A 24,135-nucleotide genomic window follows, 5' to 3' on the forward strand; every position below is an offset into this window, starting at 1 on the left:
CCAGAAAGGAGCACAGGAAGCTCATCTGTAACGCTTGTGTGTGTGTGTGTGTTTGTGTGTGTGTGTGTGTGTGTGTGTGTGTGTGTGTGTGTGTGTGTGTGTGTGCGCGTGCGTGTGAGTCAGTCTGGCACCTCCATATGGTGAACCTTGTCCAGAGATCTCCATTCAGCCTTCAGCCACGCCTCCATGAATCCAGGGTTTTCTGCATATTTGTGTGCGTGTGTGTGGAGGGGGAGGTGCTTGATGCCTCCTCCTCCTCCTCCCGTTGTTCCTACTTTACACACACACCCTTTTTCCTCTGTGTCTCAGTTCTGCTTTCTCACTTTCAGCTCCAGCAGCGTCTGCAGCTTCTCCCGAGTTTCCTTCCTCTTTGAGTCTCTGCTCCGTGCGTAAGTCAGGATGAGCGGCGAGGGACCGATGGGCCCGCTGCAGGCCAAGATGCTGAAGGCGAAGGAGATGAGCAACGAGGAGAAGGTGTACAGATACAATGGTGTGCTGTACTCGACCCTCCTGTCTCCCAAGGAGCATTTAAAGTGTCTGGAGAAGATGCAGGCCAGAGAGGACGACATCATGCTGGTGGCTTACCCCAAATGTGGTGAGTAATGCTGATCGAGTCAAAAAGATCTGTTAATGAGCTGAAGATGAGAGCCTTTCATTTAAAAACGCCAACATGTTTTTAGTCGTGTTTAAACTCCATCAGACGGTGTGACCTCTGACCTATGAGCTTTCTAGGTGCAATCCCTGAACTCTTCACTCTGCAGCAGCCAGACTCCCTCAAGAGTGCACGACAATGTGCAATCAATCATGAGCCGACTACTCAGAGATGATTTAAAAGGCGAGGAAAAGGTTCACACGCCGGATATTAATCAGAGCAGGCAAACAAATCCAACAGGGAAACCAGCTGTAAAACAAAGACAGAGAGGAGGTCAACTTTAGGGGCAGGGCAAAGATTACAACAGCGGGAAACACGTGAAACCAGGAAGTGACGAGTCTGAAATGAGAGCACAAAAAACAAACAGACGAGTATCAGGGAAAAACGGGGAAGCCGCCACAGTTGAAGTTCGGGACCTGCTCGGCTCATTTTTACTTCCTTATTTTGTTCTTAGACAGCTGTGCATGACTAACAGCTCAACACTGATCCTTTTCCTCAGACGAGCAAAGGGATACCCCTCTCTGTGACATCATGCAGATCTGAGAGTATAAAAGCTGTGTGAGCTTTAGTCTCACAGGGAAACACTGAGCTCAGCATTAGAAACATGTTTAATGTGAACATTCACCACCACTTCATATCAAATCTACCAGGTTACAGCAAAAGTTGAAACTTGTTTTCTGTTGGAGAAACTTTTTAAAGGCCGTCAGTGGATGGTAGCTGAGTCTGCCCTCTGCTGGGACCTCTTAAAAACACTCTCCTGATGACTTCATGCTCTTGGCTGCTTATTTCAGGTCATATTGAATAAAAGGTTTTAGCTCAGTTAGTAAAATGTACATTTTTGGTCATTGAAGTGTCAGAAAGGATTATCCAATATATTCTCATTGACTAACAGCTGATGATTGACAAGCCAGTGAGCGTGCGGCTCTTTGGCTAATGCTCCACCAAAGCCAGCGTCACGCAAATATAAGCAAACAGATCTGCACAGAAACGACCAAAGAGAGCACGAAAGGGTTATAGGCCTTATATCTGTGTAATCTCTGCAATGATAGCACAACCGCACGTGTGTGTGTGCAGGTTTCAACTGGATGGTCGGGGTGATAAAGAAGATCATCACAGCGGCTACAGGCGTGAAGTCGGAAAGCAAACTCCCACCGCTGATCGAGTTTCATGGACCAGAAAATTTAAAGGTTGTGTGTGTGTGTGTGTGTGTGTGTGTGTGTTGTATAATGTATATGAGACACTAAAAATCAGTCATTATTATTACAGTTATTGTTAGAAACCGGCCTCCTGTCTGCAGGTGTGCTGTACAGGTGAAAGGTTGAGCCGTGCAGAGCGCCTCTGTGTTTGCGTGACACACCTGCTCCTGTGCAAACACAGATACCATCTAACAGCGCGGGCGCGGCGACACGTCTGAAGCACTTGTGTGTGTGGTGCTTTTAGCTACAGTGGGGCAAAAAAGTATTTAGTCAGTACCGATTGTGCAAGTTCCCCCACTTAAAATGATGACAGAGGTCAGTAATTTGCACCAGAGGTACACTTCAACTGTGAGAGACAGAATGTGAAAAAAAATCCATGAATCCACATGGTAGGATTTGTAAAGAATTTATTCGTAAATCAGGGTGGAAAATAAGTATTTGGTCACCTCAAACAAGGAAAATCTCTGGCTCTCACAGACCTGTAACGTCTTCTGTAAGAAGCTTTTCTGTCCCCCACTCGTTACCTGTATGAATGGCACCTGTTTGAACTCATCATCTGTATAAAAGACACCTGTCCACAGCCTCAAACAGTCAGACTCCAAACTCCGCCATGGCCAAGACCAAAGAGCTTTCGAAGGACACCAGGAAAAGTATTGTAGACCTGCACCAGACTGGGAAGAGTGAATCTACAATAGGCAAGCAGCTTGGTGTGAAAAAATCAACTGTGGGAGCAATCATCAGAAAATGGAAGACATACAAGACCACTGATAATCTCCCTCGATCTGGGGCTCCACGCAAGATCTCATCCCGTGGGGTCAAAATGATCATGAGAACGGTGAGCAAAGATCCCAGAACCACACGGGGGGACCTGGTGAATGACCTGCAGAGAGCTGGGACCAAAGTAACAAAGGTCACCATCAGTAACACACTACAACGGCAGGGAATCAAATCCCGCAGTGCCAGACGTGTTCCGCTGCTGAAGCCAGAGCATGTCCAGGCCCGTCTGAAGTTTGCCAGAGAGCACATGGATGATACAGCAGAGGATTGGGAGAATGTCATGTGGTCAGATGAAACCAAAGTAGAACTTTTTGGTATAAACTCAACTCGTCGTGTTTGGAGGAAGAAGAATACTGAGTTGCATCCCAAGAACACCATACCTACTGTGAAGCATGGGGGTGGAAACATCATGCTATGGGGCTGTTTTTCTGCCAAGGGGACAGGACGACTGATCCGTGTTAAGGACAGAATGAATGGGGCCATGTACCGTGAGATTTTGAGCCAAAACCTCCTTCCATCAGTGAGAACTTTGAAGATGAAACGAGGCTGGGTCTTCCAACATGACAATGATCCAAAACACACCGCCCGGGCAACAAAGGAGTGGTATTGAGTTGTATTTTTGTTATTGACCAAATACTTATTTTCCACCCTGATTTACGAATAAATTCTTTACAAATCCTACCATGTGGATTCATGGATTTTTTTTTCACATTCTGTCTCTCACAGTTGAAGTGTACCTCTGGTGCAAATTACTGACCTCTGTCATCATTTTAGGTGGGGGAACTTGCACAATCGGTGGCTGACTAAATACTTTTTTGCCCCACTGTATATGATAAACAGGCATGGTTTAAGAAACTGGAAGGCTTTGCTCCAGGGGAGGCACATTCACTGTCTGCAGCGTTCGTGTCTCTCAGTACAGTTTATAGCCGTTACCTTCTGATGAAAATAAAGATGTCATTCAAACCCAGAAACCACAGAAGTGCATTTTCCCCTCATGCATTTTTCTTTAATGTGAGCTCATTTTTACTGTTAGGCTCCACTACAGTGGCTTTGCATGATTCGCTTCAGAATAATCTGCATTTATATCGTACTGGGCCGACTGTGGGCTAAAACCCTAACCCAGATTACTAATTTAACAGTCTGAACACTGATGTTTGTAAAATATGCACCAAAATAAGACAATATTTCATCAGCTGCTGCTACTGGCCGAGCCTTGTTCATTAAATTTAACAATTAAAAAATATAAACATAAAGTAATTAGCAATTATTCGGACTCTCTCAGTTCTATGTGACCGGGAGAAGGCTGTCCGTTTTCTCATCGTTACAATTTTATTTTATTTTATTTTATTTTTTTTTATTAATATTTTTGGATGGACAGAAACATTAATAAATAAATATACAACTGCAATAATCATACTGTCAGTTCTCTGTCCATTTCTAAACAAACAAACAAACTAAGACAAGCAAACAAACAACACACTAACAAACAAAAAAAAAAAAAAAAAAAAAAATTACATAAATAAATAAATAAATAAAATAAATAAAACCCAGGAGAAACAAAATAATACACCGCCTCCTGGAAAACATCAGCAAAAACAAAAACGAATAAGGGTAAAACCCCCTGGTGCAAAAAAAAAAAAAAAAAAAAAAAAAGACAACAACCAAAATACCAATGACACATGAAATATCCCTCTAAGAGACCATTTATCATAATGTCTAAGAGACATTGTCAATGTACCGCAAAAAGGGACCCCAGACCTGCTCAAAAATATCTTCTCTTCCCTTCATTCTATACATAACCCGTTCATATGATGCCATCCTAGACATTTGTTCGGTCCATTCCTTGAAAGAACAGGGGCTGGATGACTTCCAATGCCTAAGAATTACCCTGCAACCAGTTATAAAAGCCAGACGCATCCACAATCTCTGTTTTTTTGAGAGAATGTTATCGTCAGGTAGTAGGCCCAGGACGCATATAGCTGGAGATTTAGAAAGATTAAGTTTAAAAATATCATTCACCAAGTTGATGATCCCATCCCACAAATAATCATTTTTCCGACATGTATACAACATATGAACTAGAGTCCCGACTTCCTGCTGACATTTCCAACAAATGTCCTTATCTGCGAGCTTCAACCTGACTAATTTACTGGGTGTCCAATAGTTTCTGTGAAGCAACTTGTACTGGATAAGTTGAGACTGTGTTTCAGGTGAGCAAACATACCATGATGAGATCAGCATCTTCCAACTGTCCTCTGAGATCTGGATACCCAGATCTTTCTCCCAACACCGCCTCAGTCCCCCCAAACTGGGAGCGTGTGCCTCTCTGAAGCTCCCATAAAATTTAGATGCCCTAATTCTGTTATTGTCAGGGGTTGCAAACATCTTCTGAACACTAGATGGAGGGTCTAGATTATTTTTCAAAATGGCTTTAATACAATGTCTTATTTGAAAAAACCTCCAAATTTCCCTTGGATCCAAATTGAATTCTCGTCTGATTTCTGCAAACGATTTCATGCCAGTCTGCCCAAATAGGTCCCCCATCTGATTAATACCTGTCCTAGCCCAGGCCTCCCACCAGACCGGTTTCTTACCTATTAATACTTTCTTATTATACCAAATAGAGGCTCTAGCGGTGAGATAAGGGCTGCTGTTGGTATATTGGTGAGCTCTAAGCCAGGTCTCTTGCATGAAAGACAGTACTGGATCTTTATACGGTACTGGCCTTCCCTTCTGAGTAAGGAAGGCCTCTAAAGACGAAGGGGCCACAAGACTTTCCTCAATCCCAACCCATGATGGCTTTTCAGTAGAGGAATTATGTATCTTAACTAACTGAGAGAGGGAAAAAGCATAATGATACCAGACCATCTTAGACAATGCCAACCCACCACTCTCTTTAGCAGCATATAATTTAGACCGATTGAACAATGGCTTTTTACCTGCCCACACAAAACCCTCTACACATGTATTATAAAGCTTTAGCAAATTATGTGGGACTGCTATCGGTAACATGTGAAGAAAGTACTGAAGTTTAGGGGCAATAATCATCTTCACCAAATTAATTCTGCCCAAAAGGGACAGATTTATTTTAACCCAATTCTGCAACAGCGAACGGATGTTTTGAATCACTGGGGAAATATTTACTTTCATTATGTTGTCTAAACCAGGGGTCAATTTAATCCCCAAATAAGTCAGACCCTCGGGCTTCCACTTGAAATGCCATGAACTCCTCATAACAGGCGGACACAATTTAGAAATAGGCATAGCTTCAGACTTAGACCAATTTATAGTGTATCCAGAGATTACAGAGAAAGAATCAATAATTGAGGAAATTGCAGGAACGGCCTGTTCTGGGTTAGTTGAAATCAGTAAAATATCATCTGCATACAAAAAAGTTTTATGTTCTTCTTGACCCAAATCCACCCCTCTAATTTTCTTACATTCACGTAAAGCTATGGCTAAAGGCTCCAAAAACAGAGCAAAAATGAGAGGTGATAAGGGTGAACCTTGTCTAGTACCCCGACTTAACGAAAATGAGGGTGACATTATCCCATTGGTAATAACTGTAGCCATTGGATCTGTGTATACCACCTGAATCCACTGCCTAAAAAAGGGACCGAAACCAAATCTCTTCAAGGTATGAAACAGAAAAGGATACTCAACTTTATCAAATGCTTTCTCTGCGTCCAAAGAGAAGGCAACGACAGGGTCTAGCTTAGTCCTGCTCTTCCAGAGTATATGCAATAACCTACGTAGATTATCCGCAGAGCTTCTATTTTTCACAAAACCGACCTGATCCCTATCATCGTTACAATTTTAAACCAAAACACATCAAATAAATTAAAGAAGGAGGGCTCGTTGTACTGGAACCCCGGAGCACACATTGATGAGGAGCTGTGTGGATGTTATTTTACAGCACAGTACTGACGAGGTCCCTGATCCACATCTGGATTCCTGTCAGGCTTCTCCTCAGCATTCAGTCACTGAACGTCTGTGAGCTGCTTCAACATTTTATGAGATAAAAGGTTTAAATCAGACCCCGAGATGAAGATCACATCTATGTAAAAACAGAGCAAAATGTCTTTTCAGTCTTTGCTTTCTTCAGGAAGTTGGTTTGTCTGCTCCCATGTGGAAGTCATTTAATAGGCTGATTCCTACACAGTTCATGTTTAGAGTATGGAGGCCTTTTCCTCAGTTTCTTTTGACAGCACTGATTTGATCCCAGAGTCGCCTGAGGAAGAAAAACCAGTAAAACCTGTGTTTAATAACTGCAAGTTAAAAAGTACAGTTAGATCACACGTGCCTGCCTAAAGTAGAAGAACTAATATATTTGTATGAAGTCATATTAGGTGAAAGGTTGGATTCAAGCACGCCAACTTAACTGTAATCAAACAGTTTGTGTAGTGAATATTTTAAAAGAATAAATCCTGAAACTACGTTTAAACGTTTGTGTTTACAGCTTGACTGCAGCTGAAATCACTTCCAGGTGTGACGTAATCATGTGAAGCAGCTGCTTTGTTTGTTCCTGTTTGGATTCACAGCATTTTCCTCATAATTTTCCAAAACTTAAATTCGGTTTAGCTGGAAATAAATCAAAGATACTTAAAAAATAAAAAAATAAAAAAATAAATTTGTATTTATGTAGCACCTTTCAAGACAGAATCACAAAGTGCTGCACATAAGATTATAGCAGTCAACAAAGTCAACAGAGTTCAGCATTTTTGTGGTTTGACTCTGGGAAAAGCAGCCGATTGGCTCACTGAGGAGCAGATGTGATTCCCTGAAGGTGCTTTTTCACTTCCTGTTTGAAAGAAAAGGCACATCTGGGCGTGTTGCAGCTGTTCAGTCACAAACGTGCAGACAGTAATTCATCGTGAGTCGAACCCTGTAGCATTACAACCCTGACAAATTACAGCACAGGAAGCAAAATCCTTAAAAGCAAAGTCTGGAAATTCTGCAAATTTGCTTTAAGCAGACTGAATCGACCCAGAGAATGTGAAGCTGCAGACCTTTGGTACACTGGGTTCCTGAAAAGCCACACCCTGGGCCAAAGTGTTTGCACAAGCAACGCCTTCCCTGCTTTCACCACAACAAGACTCTAAGTGCATGTCACAAAATGTTGGGTAAATATGGTATGTTTTGTCCACCCTCAGAACATGGAAGAAGCTCCTTCTCCAAGACTTCTGGGGTCTCACCTTCACCCCGACAACATTCCTGCTTCCTTCTACGAAAAGAAGACTAAGGTGAGTTTCACGAGCTCTGCAGGAGACGTTCAGCTGCATACTGCTGCCACAAGCATCTGTGTAAAACTCAAGCTCTCATTCCCACAACGAACTGCAGCTTTTCCAAATGTAACCCCAGGATTTAGATGCTTGGTTGATGACAGTGGAAACTCTGTAAGAAAAAGAACAGACCGACGCATGGACCCTGCTTTGAGGAAAAATGTGGCCAATGTTCAGAGTAGTTGTAACTGTTGTTCCCGTCTTTCTGTTCTTGTATCCTTTCTCTCGTCTCTCCAGGTCAATAAAATCTCATTTGTGTGGTTTTTCTTGCACAGATTCTGGTGGTCTTCAGAAACCCGAAAGACACAATGGTCTCCTTCTATCATTTCTCCAACAGCAACCCAGCGCTCCCATCCGCAAAGTCCTGGGACACCTTTTACTCCCAGTTCATGAGTGGAGAAGGTGAGCAAACAAACCGAGCATAATACTTATTAATGTGAGGAACGCTGGACACACTGTGGTCCAAACCTTGTCCATAAAAATACCAGCTTTTGTTTCACTCTTTGATTTGGCTTCATAATCCTGAGCTTTGCTGCACTTGTGGCCTCACAAATAGCACATAGTGCTGACTCAGCAGGGTCACGGTGGAAATGTTGGATTGGTCCAAGTGGGGCAAAGAGCTGCTGTGGCCCCACTTAGTGAGTTTGCTATGAAGCACTGCAATAAAACAGTTAGTTTAGTTGCTTATCAGGCCTGGACTGAGCACAGAGAGATGCTTGTCAGAGTATAATAAACACAGATACCATAACCTGTAAGTAAGAGATTTATAATGTCTATTAAAAGAGAAAAAGTACAGAAGAAATACTCGGTCCAAGACTGTGAGTTTCTGTGATTCTGAAATTGGATTTAAAAAGAGCAAAAATTATTTAAAATAAATTCTTCTGACTGTAAAGAAAACTATCAACGAGTGGCACAGAAGTTACTGCCAAGAGTGTATTAAAAAAAGGCCTTGGTTAGCTTGAGACACCAGAGATTATTCCATCAGGTTTATCACTAGACAGTACTTGGTTTGCTAAAATTACTCAGCTTTAGGTGTGAAAAACGATTTAGTCAAAGGAGCTTGGAAAGAAAAGCGTCTGGACTTCTTTAAGTTGCTTGAAGACGTTTCACCTCTCATCCAAGAAGCTTCTTCAGTTCTAAGGTCAAATGGTGGAGAGTCCCAGATTTAAACCTAGTGGGAGTTTCCCCCCACAGAGGGACAAAAGGACCCCTGATGATCCTCTAATCGCCTGAGCCAAGGTGTGAAAACGGGTGTGGGTCACAATCAGCCAAGGGTGAGCTCATTGTGAAACCTGGCCCCACCCTGTCGTGTGATTTCCTGAGGTCAGATGGCCCAGGATGTGAGTGGGCGACTGGGGACCATGACCCTCGTGGGGACACTCCCATAGGCCTTAAAATCTGGGACTCTCCACCAGTTGCTTTTATAACTGAAGAAGCTTCTTGGATGACGCTTTTCTTTCCGAGCTCCTCAGACTACGATGACTGAGAACCTTCACAGACATAAAAACTATTTAGTTTAGCTTTGGATGCTAAAAATATCTTGGTCAAATTTAGGCGTTAAGAATGGGTTAAGCAATAATTTGGTTACCTTTAGGTCCTAAAAATTACTTCAGAGCTTCTGAAAAAACTGTTTCTGAAGCATTAGAATGAATGAGATTATTGATTTGGAAATCAAGCCATCGTCAATACTGGGAAGAACCCTGACAATATGTTTTTGTGAAAAAATGACTTCATAGATTCAAATCGTTTTTGATTAATTCATTTGAACCTAGACCTGGAAATTACACGTCTCAAATTGAGATATTCTGATATGATATATATAATTTATTCAGATTAAAAAAATCTATAAAATTTGATTTTAAATCTGAAGACTAGAATTACAGAAGCATTTCTAACTAAGCATGGGAAAGAGTGGCTTCGATTTTGGGGGCCATCTTCTGACCTGGTGATTCATTAATTTTTTGTCATTGTTTGTGTGTAGTTCCCTGGGGGTCTTACTTTGACCACGCCTTAGGTTGGGAGAAGAAGATGGACGACCCCAATGTCATGGTCGTTACATATGAAGAGCTGAAACAGGTAAAGCTGCATTTGACATAGAACAGTTAGACACCGCAGGGGTTTGTGGTAATGTGCGGTAATGATTCTTCTGTTTCCCGTAGGACCTGAGCGAGAACATCCGTAGGATCTCCAGCTTCTACAGCTTCAGCCTGACAGAGGCTCAGGTGCAGCAGATCGCAGATGCGAGCACCTTCAAAGCCATGAAGGAAAGCTCCAGCAGCTCCCACGGCAATATGGGGAATGTCTTCTTCAGGAAAGGTGCCCAGAAAGTAGCCTAGAAAACGAGAAATGCATACTGTGATACTTAGCCAACATCTTATCAATCCTCAGGTGGAATCCAAATGCAGCTGTTTCACTTTGTGATGTTTGTGTCCCTGCAAAGGTGAGGTTGGAGACTGGAAGAACCATTTCACACCAGAGCAGAGCCGAGAGATGGACGAGGTCTTCAACAAACGTCTGGCAGGAACAAAGATAGGAGCCAAACTTAACTATCAAGCACACTGTCAGTAGGAGGAAGACACAGGAGAGCTTTGGGAAAAGGCATCTTTATGTGGGTTTACCTTTAATATTGTTAAACTTAAATTAGTGGATGAGGCTCAGTTCACAGCCAAAGACCCACTGTTAAAATCTCAAGTAAAACAAGCAGAAAAAAAGGGATAGAAAGAGGGAAAACCGATCTCATGATTCAAGCATTTTAACCCCAATATGCAAATGTAGTTTCAACCGAAGTCTGATTGTGTTGTGATTAGAACCTATTCTGCTCATTTCCAGCTCCATATTTCTATCCTTGGACTGGAGTAACTTTGCATTATTCACAGCACCAGTATTCAAGCAATATATGCACCACCCACTTCTCAATTTGAACATCAGATGGGGGTGGGGCTCCTGTGCCTCAGATGACCTCTTTTTGACATCATACAGATCCAAGAGTAGAAAAAACTGTCACAAACTGAGTGTTTATAGCAGTCTGCAACCGGAGCTTTTGACTGACAGGGATTATTGTATCTCATTATTTAAAACTCTGGTCAAGTTTAATATGAAAATCCATCATTAGACCAGGAAATAAGGAAAACTAACTCAAATTAAAACCGCTTTTTGTTTCCTTTAAATCACATAAAGTAGATAAAGTGAGAGATGTTTGGTGTACTCCTGATGATTCAAATCAAATGAGCACACTCGTTCGAACGGCAGCTACCTGGAACCATGATGGTGCAGTTCAGGAAACACTCCTGTGGCTGATTCTGTGGCAACCAAACAATACTGTAAAACAGTCACATTTTGAGTTACATGTACATTACTACAAACAGCACATCGCTGGAAGATATCATTGCAATAAACAATAGATCTCTTTTGTCTTGACTCTGTCGGGTTTTTTATGATGAAACAATTTTAAAGTTTACTCTCGGGGGACATCTGAATGTTTTGAGGAAGTTGGATGACTTTAATCTTAAATCTCAAAAGTTTAGCTTTTCAATCTTAATTTAAGGTACAGTCAGTACTTTTTCTGGCTATTTTGTCTTTTTTTTAAAAGCATACTGTATCCATAAATGTCCATGGAACAGTGTGTAATTAAATTATCCAACAAACTGTTCATTTTTGTATTTCCTGATCTTTTGCTAAGTGATGATATTATTCAAATATGTTCAAATGTAATTTGTATGAAAAGTATTTCTTAAACAAACTGTAGTAGAAATATACAGCCAGCTGTGGCTGGTAAGGGATAAAATCTGATGGTAATGTTTTTTATCTATGGCTGACAAAACCCTGTTTGTCCTATAACAGCCACCATAGCTGGAATAATACACTTAAATTGGGAGAAGTAAGAAAACAGAATTCAGCTGATTGCAACCTGCAATCTACTGACATCTAGTGGTGAAAAATTCTACATACTGAACCTTTAAGCTGTTTGTTTAATGTTGTGTTGAAAGTAACTGCTGTTACAAAGGAATTTTCCACTTTTGAGATAAACAAAGTATCTAAAAAGAAATAAAAATGATATCTATCCCCAGAAGTTAAGATATTGTGTTACAGTAGCCAAAACGAAGCTAATAAAATAGCTTCATATAAAATGTTATAAAATAATAAAAAGCTATTTTTGTAAAAAATAAAAGATTGCTCGAAATGGTACAAATAAAACATAACAAAAAGTAAAAATAAGTAACATTTTAAATAAGACAGATTCAATGCTTTTTCTTTTTGGTCATTCTTACACATGTATTCACATGAAACGAACATTTGCACCCAAGTCCAGCGAGACCTGAAAACCAAAAAGAGTGAAGACACAAAAGCAACAGAACAGAAAACACATTTACAGTCTTATTTAGTATACATAAGAAAATCTTTTATTATTATTATTATTATAAACAAGAAAATGTTCAGGCAGAGAGTGAACATTTCAGAGGCTCCAGAGCAGTGCCAGAGTTCAACAGTCTTACAACTTGCTGGAAAAAGTTCCGCAGTTGTTCATGCACCGATTACTGCACTAGTTTTCACAGTGCATGTCAGTCTCATTGTTGGTGGTGATGCATCGCCATCCCAGCTTTCAGGTTTTTCCTGAGCAGTCATATGACAGCAGTAAAAGTAAAAAAAAGAGGAAAACTTCTAATAAATACGTTTAAAACGGAAAAAGAAAGAAAGAATAAAAACCTTGAATATGAATAAATGAACAAAACCAACAGTTTCGCCCGCACCCTGGACGGAAGTGACGCATTTGATCTTATTTTGAAACGTTTTCCCGGATGTGGCTGGTCAGCGGCGCTGCTAGCTTGCTGTCTGGTCCTATGTGTCCTGAATGAATGACATCATGCAGGCTGCTGTTTGCGTCGGGCTGCGAGCGGACTCCTTCAGACAGTAACGGGTCATCTGGGAGTGTCATCTGAAGGCAGCCGTTAAAGCTGCGCGCGGTAAGAGAGTTTAAATCCTTCCGCCGTGATTCAGCGATTGTTTCGGTCTCTGCTAACCCGCTTGGCTAGGCTAGGCTAGCAGCTGCAGCCAGGTAAAGCTAACGGTGCAGCTTTGTGATAACGACAGGTACCTGTTGTTCAGACTCGGGATCAAACAGACTCTGAGGGGGAACCGAGGGGGAAGTCCTCTCCGTTTGTGCTCAGCCGGTCCGAGCTCACTTAAAATCACATATTTTCGGTCTATATTAACTACAAACACAATAATCCTCCAAGGTAACAGAAACTTAACATTAGCCCAGATGTACATGACTATGTATATGTGTTTAAAACCCCCAAAACAAAACAAATAAGCTGTGTAAAATGAGGCTTTCATCGCCCATAATAATCTTTTTTGTCTTTTTATTGTAAAAAAGAAATGCACTGCACATTTAAATAAATTAAATAACTGAATTGAAACGAGGATGTGATGTTGCACTGTGTCTTTGTGGATCTACAGAAACCATATGATAGACTGTCAAGTATGTGAAGGTGGTGCAGGATATGTATGAGGTGGGGTGTGTGAAGGGCTGACAGGTGGGTTTACATCAGGGGTCTGATCTGAGCCCCTTGTTGTCTGCAGTGGTGATGGACAGATGAGGTCAGGCAGGGTTATCTCTAGACACCCTAAAGGTTACCAAGTTTGTGTCTGCTGTAAAGTTGGACATTCTAACCTGGGAGTCTATGGAGTGGGTGTTTGAGCTAATGCAGCTTTTGTAGTCAGTAAATTAGGGTCTTCAGTCTTTCAGCACTAATCCCCTCCGTACTTCTCAGGTGTAAGGTGATGCAGCAGAAGTTGTGTTCCCGAGGTTCTGGATCCTTCCTTTTAGAGAGGAACGGCCAGGCCTGCGGCGCAATTGTGGACACTGTCACTCCCTGTGACCTCCCCTTCCGCTGTCCCCGCTGTGGCGAGCAAGAGCGTTTCCACAGTTTGGCTTCCCTCCGCGCTCACCTCGAGTACCGCCACTCGTATCGCTCACCAGACATGGTCACTGAAGGGTTCAGCATTACCGGGAAGCTCCCCGACCCGCTGACGGCAGCTATCCCGTGGCACGACATGAGCCTCCCGACGCGTAGGGGGCAGCAAAGTACAGGGAGGCCACCTCATGTCCGCTCTCTCAGCGACAGCAGAGACAGCGGATACCTCCACTCATATGGGTCTGCGAGGAGGCGCACCCAGAGCGTTGGGGTAGGGACGCAGGCGGAGGAGGAGGAGGACGAGGAAATCGATGTGGGGACAGAAGACGAAGATGTGGAAGAAGACGAGGAGGATGAGGACGATGAGGGTGAAGAGAGAAGTGGAAGCAGAAATGAGGAGGATTTGAAAACTTCCTCAAAAAAGTCAGACCATCACCACATCAACCACCATCACATACTGTTCCCCCCACTTGGCCCTCCACCGGACCCAGATCTGGACCTGGATCTGGATCTGACTGGTGGGTTTCTGGAGCAGAGTGTTGCAGTATCAGAATACATCTGTTTTTTGCAGTAACGTCTCGTCTTGTTTGCACCTACCAGAGCATAACTCCTACTCCGGTTTGGAGACGGCAGCAGCCTCGGCTGCAGTGCGGCAGCGGCTGGCCAGCATTCTGAGGGCGGCCGATAGCACCATGCAGCGCCGGCTGGCCAGGGTGAGCACCGAGCTGGCTCATACCGACACGGAGCTCCTGTGTGAGCGTGCTCACTCACAGCATCTGGCCCAGGAGAGGCAGGAAGTTGCAGACAAGGAGAGGTCGCTTAGCCGACAGGTGGATGTGGCTGTGATGGTTATTGCCGCGTTGAGGGAGCAGCTCAACGCCTCAGAGAATGAGCTGGAGCGGCGAGAGAGGTGAGGCGGGCAGGATCTCACTGATGTGGTCTGGAGCAGCGGTCCCCAACCCCCGGGCCACGGACCGGAGTCGTTTGGTACTGGGCCGCGAGAGTTGAGGTTCGGGGGTGAAATTTATGTTTTCAGGGATTTATTCTTTTGTTTGTTAAGAATAAATCTTCATTTTTTTTGGTACCAGTACTGGTTTTATTTTGTTGTATTTATGCGCGACACCTTAAACGCCGGTCCGTTAAAATATTGTCGACCATAAAACGGTCCGTGGCGCAAAAAAGGTTGGGGACCGCTGGTCTGGAGGATGTGCCAGGTGGATGGTGCTGGACTCCAGGGTTGCTCCTTGTCTCTGATCCTGTTTATGATATTCATGGACAGGATCTGAAGGTGCAGCCCGTTATTTCCCTTTTGCCTCTCTTGCATAGCTGGGGGTGAATGGTATATTTAAGTTATGAATTGGGTGATTTTTGCTTTGCAGGGAAGTGTTAACCATCCAGAAGTTTCTGGAGGCGGCGGTTCGCCAGGAGACGTGCGGCAAAGTTCGAATCCAGCATTTCATCGAGAATCTGCTGAGACGTATCGCTCTGGCTGAGAGGCTGGTGGAGTATTACCAGGTCAACGGTAGTCCGCCACAGTGCAACCACTACAAGGTACTGTCTTTGGTTGTTTTTATTCATTCATTTATTTATTCTAGTTGTTTTGTAAGTCTTTGTGTTTCTTTATGTCATTTTATGTTTGTTTTTTCAGCTGCTTTTAAATAACTTTTACACTGACAGACTGAATTGATCCTGACTTTTCCAGTTATGATGTTTTACTGTGGTGGGTTATTGCTCTGATGAAGGCCTGATTCTTGTGATTTTTATGACCTCAGCAGCACCAGCAGAAAACTGATAACGGCCCTCACAGAATAACTAAGAGCAGGTGAGTCCATCGTTACTTTGAATAAACAGTATTAGCAAATTTTCAGACTGAAATCAAGGAGAAATATTAAAGTGTTAACTGGACACAAACAGGTTGAACCTTATACTTATATTATTAAATACTGCTAAAAAATGTAGGATTTAAAATCGTATTAAACTCTGGCCGCCCTTCTCTGAGCCTGGTTCTACTGGAGGTTTCTTCCTGTTAAAAAAGAGTTTTTCCTTCCCACTGTCACCAAGTGTTTTCTCATACAGGTTTGTCTGATTGTTGCGGTTTTCTCTGTATAATTACATCATAAAGTGCCCTCAGGTGACTGTTGTTGTGAATTTGTGCTATATAAATAAAGTAGATTTGAATCCATATTTGTTCCTCTGAAAGTGCAGCATTACAGCAGCTGTTTCCTTTTCCTCTTGGCTTTTTATTGCAAATCATTTGAATTTGAGCTGAGAGGGAGGAAAGTCGTCAATAACCGATGGGGTGTAGGTGTAAAAAGGTTTGTTGCTCAGCAGGAACTGGCCTCTGACAGAGCAGGTAATCTGCTGCTGTTGGTCTAAATCAAAGTCAAAATCATCCAGGAGCTTTCTCGTGTCATCTGTCGGGTTTCTCTGTGGTGTTCTCATGTTTAATTCATGGCTCGACATGGGATGCTTTGTGCTTTCGCTCAGTGACTGCAGAGGGATTACCACACTCTCTCTGTGTGCGCTCAGGTCAGATGCTGTTTATCTTCAAAGGTTCTTGTTGAACTTTGTTCGTCGTGTGAGACCAGCTGTTCGGTCCAGCGTGTCCGTAAAAACCGACTAATGTTGCACAGCAGGTTCTGTCTGTTTTTGCAGTTAGATGGAAGTTTGTCATTTTTGAAAGTTTTCATGTCTTACCTGATCGGGTTACTCTTGTGTCTTCGATGTAAAGTTGCTGAACATAAAAGGATGTTTGGTGCATTTTTCTTTCTTGTTTCGTGTCAAACTCATAAGGATTTGTTGAGCTTAAAGAGATCATCGGTGATGCAGGTGAAAAGGCAGCATTTGAGGTGCTGATGGTCTCCAGGCTGGACACCAACCAGGGACAGTTCTGGTTTATCATCAGTGTGACTGGCTACCCGCTCCTACTGTGTAAAATGTAATTGAGGCGTGAGTGTTTCCATCATATGAAGTTAAAATGACAGCTTCCTTCTCTTGTTTGTTTGTTCGTTCATGTCTGAGTTTCGTCTCCAGGTCAGCAGGAGGTCAGCTGTCCTCGTCTGGTCTCGCTGACAGCAGAACTCAGTCCTCGTCCCAGTTCGGCGGACGTCCTCCGTTCTCCAAACCAGGCGGAGACCGAGATCGGGAGCGGGAACACCGGGAGCGCCTAGCTCAGTCATCCCGGCTGTTCTGCCGGCCTGAACACAGAGACGACATCTGGAACCATCAGCGGCGCCGGTCCGCTGGGTACGAGGACTAGACCAGCAGAGAAAGACCAGAGGGAGGGGTGTCAGGGGGCAAGACTTTATCACACGGTGACTTCATTCCAGTACGTTAACCTATGGAAAAGTAGCTCCCATCAACATCAGACTTCTTTTACACCACTTCTCATCTTAAAGCTGGATTTGTTAGTCTGACTCCCAGGAGTCCAAAAGTTAAGTATTCAAATACTAAACAGTAATAAATTTGACATGAATATTTTTGTCATTGCAAATTTAGACCAAATTTTCTAAAATGATTTTAAAAAGGATTTTTTATATCTGGCAGATTATTTAAAAATATTTAATTATTTATACTTTAGTGCTTCTCCTCCTGAAAACTCCATAAATGACCCGTGGTCTCTAATAATAATGGAGGGAAAACTATATATAAAAGATGGACGTAGCTTCCAGGTCTGAGAAGTGGTGCCAGTGTGGAAGTGCCTTAAACCTGCATTCTTTCTAATGGCCAGCAGGGGGCGGAGTCTGATGACAAGAAGAAGGCTATGTCACCATTAAAGGTTCTGCTTACTTGGTTTTTGACCCAGTGCATCCAGCTTTTACATAAAATCTATTGGATAAAATAATTCTGAAGATGATAACAGATTATCATGGCTGCTTCCTCCGAACAGGGTTTACAACATAAAGCAATAACAAATATGACTCCATGAGCTCTTTGCATCAGACACATTCCACTTTTAATTGATTGCTGTAATTTTGGTACTTTTCCATAGATTATTAAACTGGAGTGGAAGTGTAAACTGTTACACTTGGTTCTTTTTCCTTTGGATGTATGACTGGGTAAACCTTCGATATTGAAACATAGAACTGAATTCTGTCTGTTAAGTATAATAGTTCATTTTATCTTCAGGTACAAAGGTGTGCTTTCTATTCGTCTGTTGATTTATGATTTAATGCCCGTCTGATCACAGAATTTGAATTTGACGCCTGATGACACGTCCTCTCCTCTGGTCAGACCTTCACATCCTGGCCTGGTTCGCTCGAAAACTCCTGATCAGTCAAGTTATCGTGTCTCTGCCTGTGCTTTCTAAGCCAAATCATCACCCGGGACCATCTCGATAGTTTAAGATTTGTTTAGTCTGTTATTGTTCAATCACATCTTAACAGCCCATCACGAGTGAAACTTTGGCTTTCTGCTGAAGGAGGAGGTACAAGGAGCTAAATTCTTACTATTCCAAGAGAAATCCTGGGTCCTTGCCTTTGCATGGTGCACCCAACTCTACTGTCTATCCTTTCTAGCATTGACTGTTTTGGGCTGTGCCCAACTGGTTCCATGTTTCAAGGCTGCTTCAAAGGTCTGGTTTAAATCCTTTTCCGCTCATAGTCTGGGCTATTCCTCTCCAAGGGAGGATCCTGGTATGTAAAGGGTTTGCATAGCCACAGTCCTTTTTCTTTGCTTGATGGAACCAAATTCAGTGCCATTGTAGTCGTGGCTATTTCAGGTGATACCCAACTCCAGCTCTTTCGGGCTCCACCCATCACCATTACCCCTGGTTTGGCTTTGATAGCTTCTGGGCAACGTTTATCACTTCTAGTTGTCAGTTTTTATTGAGGTTACTCAGAAAAGAAAACCAAACACACCCGGGACCTGTTCGCCTTGGAAAACTCTAGCAGGGTTTTTTTTTCTCAAACAGTGATGTTCCCAGGATCACAGAGGCACACAGCCCTCTTCACCAGCATAATGAGGTGATTCTTCAGTGAACGTATCTGGGAAAATGTATATCTGAGAATCCCATTCCCGAGTAAAGTGATAATAAGACTGAGGGTGATGTGGTTGATTGCAGTAAGCTGTTGATGACCACCAGTTTAGTTTGTACGAAGAGGAATCGGCTGAGGTGGTTTGAGCAATTAGGATGGTCCTGTAACACAGGACCCACACACACGACTGGGTTGTGCTTGAACTGTCCTTTATTGAGCATACAACATCTTTCTTTCTGCGGTTTTTGGCACCAGCCTCGGACACGCTCTGAGTGAAGTTGATTTTCAGTAACGCCTCCTTGTCAGCACTGATTTGGTTTTTAAAGCACAGGCACAAGTTCGATGATGCCAGACCCGGGTCAAATCTGTTCAGCATGTAGCTGAGAGGAGTTTCCTTCGAAGATCGATCTGCTTTTGATGCATAGAGAGGAAAGATGACAACAGGTGATAAGTAAACATGGAGGAAACCGCTTCCTTCTACACTACTCAAATAAGGACGAAATGTTGCAGAAATGGGCGATGATATTTTAGCGGTGGGTTTGATGTGGTGCTGACACGCTGCCGCCACCATCTCGACTCCACCCCACTGGACTCTGGGTGTGGACACTTGTTGGAGTAAAATGATCTGTAGCTGCTCGGTTGCCTGTCTCTTATCATAACACCGAGGGCAGGGCAAAATGCGGGACCTCGATATCGTGTCCTGAGTCATTACTGCGACGTCTGTAGATGATGTCACATGTCCTAGACGATGACGCCCATTGCTAAGATGTTTTAACTTCACTTCTAAGGAGCTGTCATGCTATCCATCGGTGAGAAACTTACCGACCTGCTGCCAAAGCAGGATTTCATCAGTGGTGTGGCGGACTTAGAAAAACTAAAACAGCACAACTTTTTGGACGGTTTGTCCCATTTCAGACAATCTGAACTGAAAAAAGACCCGAAGGCTTGTTGGCGTAGCCGACGCCCTTTAGTGGAGACGATTGAAAATAGTCCCCAACAAGTGCAGATGCATTTGGAGAGGCTTGCTTTTTTGAATATAGCTGTCCAGGTACATGAAGGAGCGCTTTGGCCCAGGTCTGGAGGACGCCACACACTTAACGAATGTATGAGTTAATTTATAGCTCACAGTGAAGCGACGCCGTGCTTCAAGTCCCGACGTTTCGGGCTTTAGCTCGCGCTCCTTCACGTCTAAACGGGTGGAGATTCTCCAATCACACACGAATGACGTCGCGTCAGCGCTTTCATCCAAAGTGACTTAACAGTGCCGTGAATGCGTACAGTCCATTTGCAGTATTCTTAACGACTCACGACGGCTTGTTTAACAGAATCATTCCTCGATCCGTTTACATTTCTGCACTCATCTAATGTTAGAATGTAAATGTAAAAAAGGCAGTATTTGGTGTAAACTGTATCTTTGCTGTCGTCGGTTTAGGTTTTGTTGATGGTGTTGATATTTTATATACAGAGCTGTTACATGTCATCAAGTGGAGGTGGTGGTCCTACAGTACTATAACTTGACAGGACTTTTGTATGACTTGCAAATAGAAATCATTTTATGTCTAACAGGGTGCAGGTTCTGGAAACATTTCAGTATTTCCTAAATTATGTCATGCAAATTCATCTTGGAAATATGTAATTATGGAAGCATATTACCCTGCTGCTGCTGAGGCGCTACAGCATGAAATCTGTATTATCTATTATTCTCTCTTTCTTTCCAGTTAGTCGGTGTGAATTTGACTTTCGATTGACCTTGTCAGATCTTCGAGAATTGAGCTTCCAGGCACCCTTTTTGAATTTCAGATTTACTAGAATATATTTAAAGCCAATTATATGTTTGTGTTTTCATTGGAATCAAACTGAGATGTGAGACGTTTGGTAGTAATGTAGAGTATATCTTTGATATTAATGTCCTGTGGTCAAAAATTGGATTCGTGTCCCTGAAACGGTATTCTTGAATTTCGCCGCTTGGAGAAACCTGATGCTGATAGGTTTGGATAAACCGACCACTGAGCACTGCTGTTGTTGACATAAAAACCCCGTCTCTTGATGGGCATTAAGCTTAGAATCGGGGAGTGATCCAAACCATCCAGCACCACACTAATGACTAACCTCATGTTGTGGACGGATCTTCTCAGATGTTCTCTCGGCTGAAGTTTGCCTCATTGTTTTAGCATCTTTTTCCTGCCGTAAGTTGCCATCTGTCTCTGGCCATCGGAGACCTTCATCATGAACAGTTCAACGTCATCCTCTGTATGCCATCTGGTAATGTGTTCATATCCTGGTAGAAGCTTGCTGTATGGTGTCTGGCAGGTCTCTGGATATGAAACATAACGGTATTCTTGGGAGACATTACGGCTTTGTAGCTCATGATTTGCTGCTGTACGGTCATGTGACAGTCAATAAGTGGTTTTTCACTCCCGTTGGTAAACATTCAGTGGCTCTGTGCACGTGCGGTTCCTCCACCTACAAGTTGCTGAATTTCATGAAGTTTCTCGAGGTTTCTGGCGACTTCCTCTTCCTGTGTGGATGCCAGTTTACTCTGCCGGTCAGGGATGACGTACCAGCTTTAAGTTTTGGGTTTTTTTATTCAGACAACAGCAGATCTCTTGGAAGTGTGCGGGCGTTGGGTTCGACTCTGAACTGCTTCCTGTTTTGTATTTGGAAAATGGAAGAAGATGCATGAAGCAGCCCTACTACTACTACCACTACTACTACTACATATGTAGCTATTGTGTTACTGTGAAAGCATGCTTCATATGTAGCAAAAAAATCCTATAAAATACTGTTATCTTGTACTACCATGTGTACTTTTGTAGCAGAGCGAGGTCTATTTTAATGGTATTTGAAGGAGAGTTGCACTAAACCATCCAAGAGAGCTTCGCTTGGCACTGTTGGATGTCTTTCGATGGGAAGAGGGATGTATAACGGACAATCAGCAGGGTTCGTGCACAGGTTTGAAAGAGTTTTGAAATGTTTGGGGTGATCGATGTGCAAGAGGCGGTTCAAGTGTGCAAGAAAAGAAAAGTATTGTACCTGATGTATTGTTTGTTTGAATATGACTCTCTGCCTTTCTTGCAGTAAGGTGGTAGAGGTGACGTTAGCTTTTCTGTTTGCGTAAAACTTCTAGCAGCAGCGTTCTGTTTGATATTCTTGATTTCTCAACTTTTGTCCGTAGGGATTTCATTTGCATAAGTAATCTCTAGGTTTGTGCCTTCACTCAAGAACTCTGTACTCTGTAAAAAAACAAACTTAAAAAAAAAAACACTGTGCAAAAATGCAATACTGTGAAGATCTGGAACACTTTATGTTGAATCCCGTCGGTCGGTATGTGTGATAGCCATCGAAGATTAAAGAACAAATATGACGCCAAGACGAGATCTGCTGTTTTGTCTGTTTTTCTTTTATAAAAGATCATTCAACAGAAGTCTTAAAAAGGAGGTCAGTTTCATGCTTCATGTTCATGCTGTGCAAGTTTAATGAGTGATTAATGACATAATGAAGTTATCAGAATCAATCAGAATCAGAAACTTTATTGTCATTGTCATGAGAACAACGAAATTAAGAATGGTCCCCGATCATTGCATCATCCCTAGCAATATCAAAATATAAATAAAACAATAAAATTCAATAAATAAAATAGATAGAATACTTAAAATACTAATAAGATATAACAGTAAAACATTCACATACATTCCCACACACATGCTTCAGACCGTGCATAGATTAACACAAGAGTGGCGTGATGGACATTTTTTTGTAGTATTCAGATGTGTTATTGCAGTTGGATAACAGCTGTGTTTGAGTCTATTAGTCCTTGCTCTGATTGCCCTGTACCGTCTGCCTGAGGGCAACAGTTCGAACAGGGAGTGGCCAGGATGTGAGGTGTCTTTTATGATGTTTTGGGCCTTTTTAAAACAGTGGGCGTTGTGTAGAACTTCCAGTGTGGGGAGAGGGCAGCCAGTGATCTTTTGGGCGGTGTTAATGATCCCTTGGAGTGCTTTCCTCTGAGCCCCTGTGCAGCTAGTGTACCAGATGCATATGCAGTAAGTTAGAACACTCTCAATGGTGGCTCTGTAGAAGGACACCAGCAGTCTCTGTGTGATGTTATTCCTCCTGAGAATTCTCAGGAAGTACAGTCTCTGTTGGGCCTTTTTCAGCAGCTCGGAGGTGTTCACACTCCAGGAAAGGTTCTCCTCTATATTGACTCCCAGGAAGCGGAAGCTTGCCACCCTTTCTACACAGTCCCCATTTATGAATAGTGGTTGGATCTCTGCCTTTTTCCTTCTGAAGTCTATTATGAGTTCTTTGGTTTTTGAAGTGTTGAGGAGGAGGTTATTGGCCTTACACCATGACGTCAGCTGCTCCACCTCGTCTCTGTACGTAGACTCGTCTCCCTTGGAAATGAGCCCCACCACTGTGGTGTCATCTGCAAATTTCACAAAGATGTTGCTGTGGTGGCGAGGAGTGCAGTCGTGTGTGTAGAGAGAGTAGAGCAGTGGACTGAGCACACAGCCCTGGGGTGAGCCAGTGCTGAGACTCAGGGCTGAGGATGTGTGATGGCCAACTCTGACTCTCTGTCTACGGCCCGAGAGGAAGCTGTTGATCCACATGCAGGTGCTGTCTGGAAGCCCCAGGTCTTGTAGCTTGGCCACCAGTTTGTGTGGAAGGATGGTGTTAAAAGCTGAGCAGTAATCCACGAAGAGCATCCGCACATAGCTACCATGCTCTTCCAGGTGAGTTAATGCAGCATGGAGTGCTGTGGCTACAGCGTCTTCCGTGGATCGGTTTGCTCTGTAGGCAAACTGGTGTGGATCCAGGCTGCGGGGCAGGGCTGCTGTGATGTGTCTGCAGACCAGCTTCTCAAAGCATTTCATTACCACTGGGGTGAGTGCCACCGGTCTGTAGTCATTCAGGCCGGTGATGTGGGGCTTCTTAGGCAAGGGGACTATGGTGGAGGACTTCAGGCAGAGTGGGACAGTCGCCTGTGCGAGGGATTTGTTGAAAATCCTGGTGAAGATCCCAGCCAGCTGTCCTGCACAATCCCTCAATATTCGACCTGGCACACCATCAGGACCCGCCGCCTTCCTCGGGTTAACAGCCTGCAGCATGCGCCTCACCTCGTGCTCTTCCAGGGTGAGGGTGGTGCTGCTATGGGTGGCGTGTTGCTGCTGTGGCTCCAATACCTCCGGTACCCTGGTCTCAAAGCGGGCAAAGAAGATATTCAGCTCCTCTGCCAGCTCCAGGTCACCGTCCGCAGCTCCGAGATTGATCTTATAGTTGGTTAGGTGCTGGATGCCTTGCCACACCTGCCGGCTGGTATTACTCTTCAAATGGTCC

General features: G+C 43.3%; 2 protein-coding genes across 3 annotated transcripts; both read left to right on the forward strand.

Moving 5' to 3' along the window:
• Nucleotides 1–250: 250 nt before the first annotated feature.
• On the forward strand, nt 251–11,324 carry sult6b1 (sulfotransferase family, cytosolic, 6b, member 1). The gene is made up of 7 exons (XM_085296074.1): nt 251–595; nt 1,727–1,839; nt 7,779–7,868; nt 8,183–8,309; nt 9,889–9,983; nt 10,067–10,223; nt 10,348–11,324. The coding sequence occupies exons 1-7, from the start codon at nt 400–402 to the stop codon at nt 10,473–10,475; spliced, it is 906 nt and encodes a 301-aa protein (XP_085152200.1). The 5' UTR covers nt 251–399; the 3' UTR covers nt 10,476–11,324.
• Nucleotides 11,325–12,676: 1,352 nt separating this feature from the next.
• znf365 (zinc finger protein 365) lies at nt 12,677–22,173 on the forward strand. 2 transcript variants are annotated; one of them, XM_085296073.1, is made up of 6 exons: nt 12,677–12,868; nt 13,679–14,340; nt 14,423–14,732; nt 15,202–15,373; nt 15,598–15,644; nt 16,856–22,173. In XM_085296073.1, exons 2-6 carry the CDS (start codon nt 13,689–13,691, stop codon nt 17,079–17,081), a joined length of 1,407 nt encoding a protein of 468 aa, XP_085152199.1. In that variant the 5' UTR covers nt 12,677–12,868; nt 13,679–13,688; the 3' UTR covers nt 17,082–22,173. The 2 variants fall into 2 exon arrangements, with proteins under 2 accessions (XP_085152199.1, XP_085152198.1); XM_085296072.1 differs by having other exon boundaries at nt 12,679–12,868; nt 15,595–15,644.
• Nucleotides 22,174–24,135: the final 1,962 nt, after the last annotated feature.

Source organism: Mchenga conophoros, linkage group LG13 (assembly GCF_057382185.1).
Source record: "Mchenga conophoros isolate Kocher_MC1m ecotype Shallow Benthic linkage group LG13, M_conophoros_male_GT1.1, whole genome shotgun sequence".
Classification (NCBI taxonomy): domain Eukaryota; kingdom Metazoa; phylum Chordata; class Actinopteri; order Cichliformes; family Cichlidae; genus Mchenga; species Mchenga conophoros.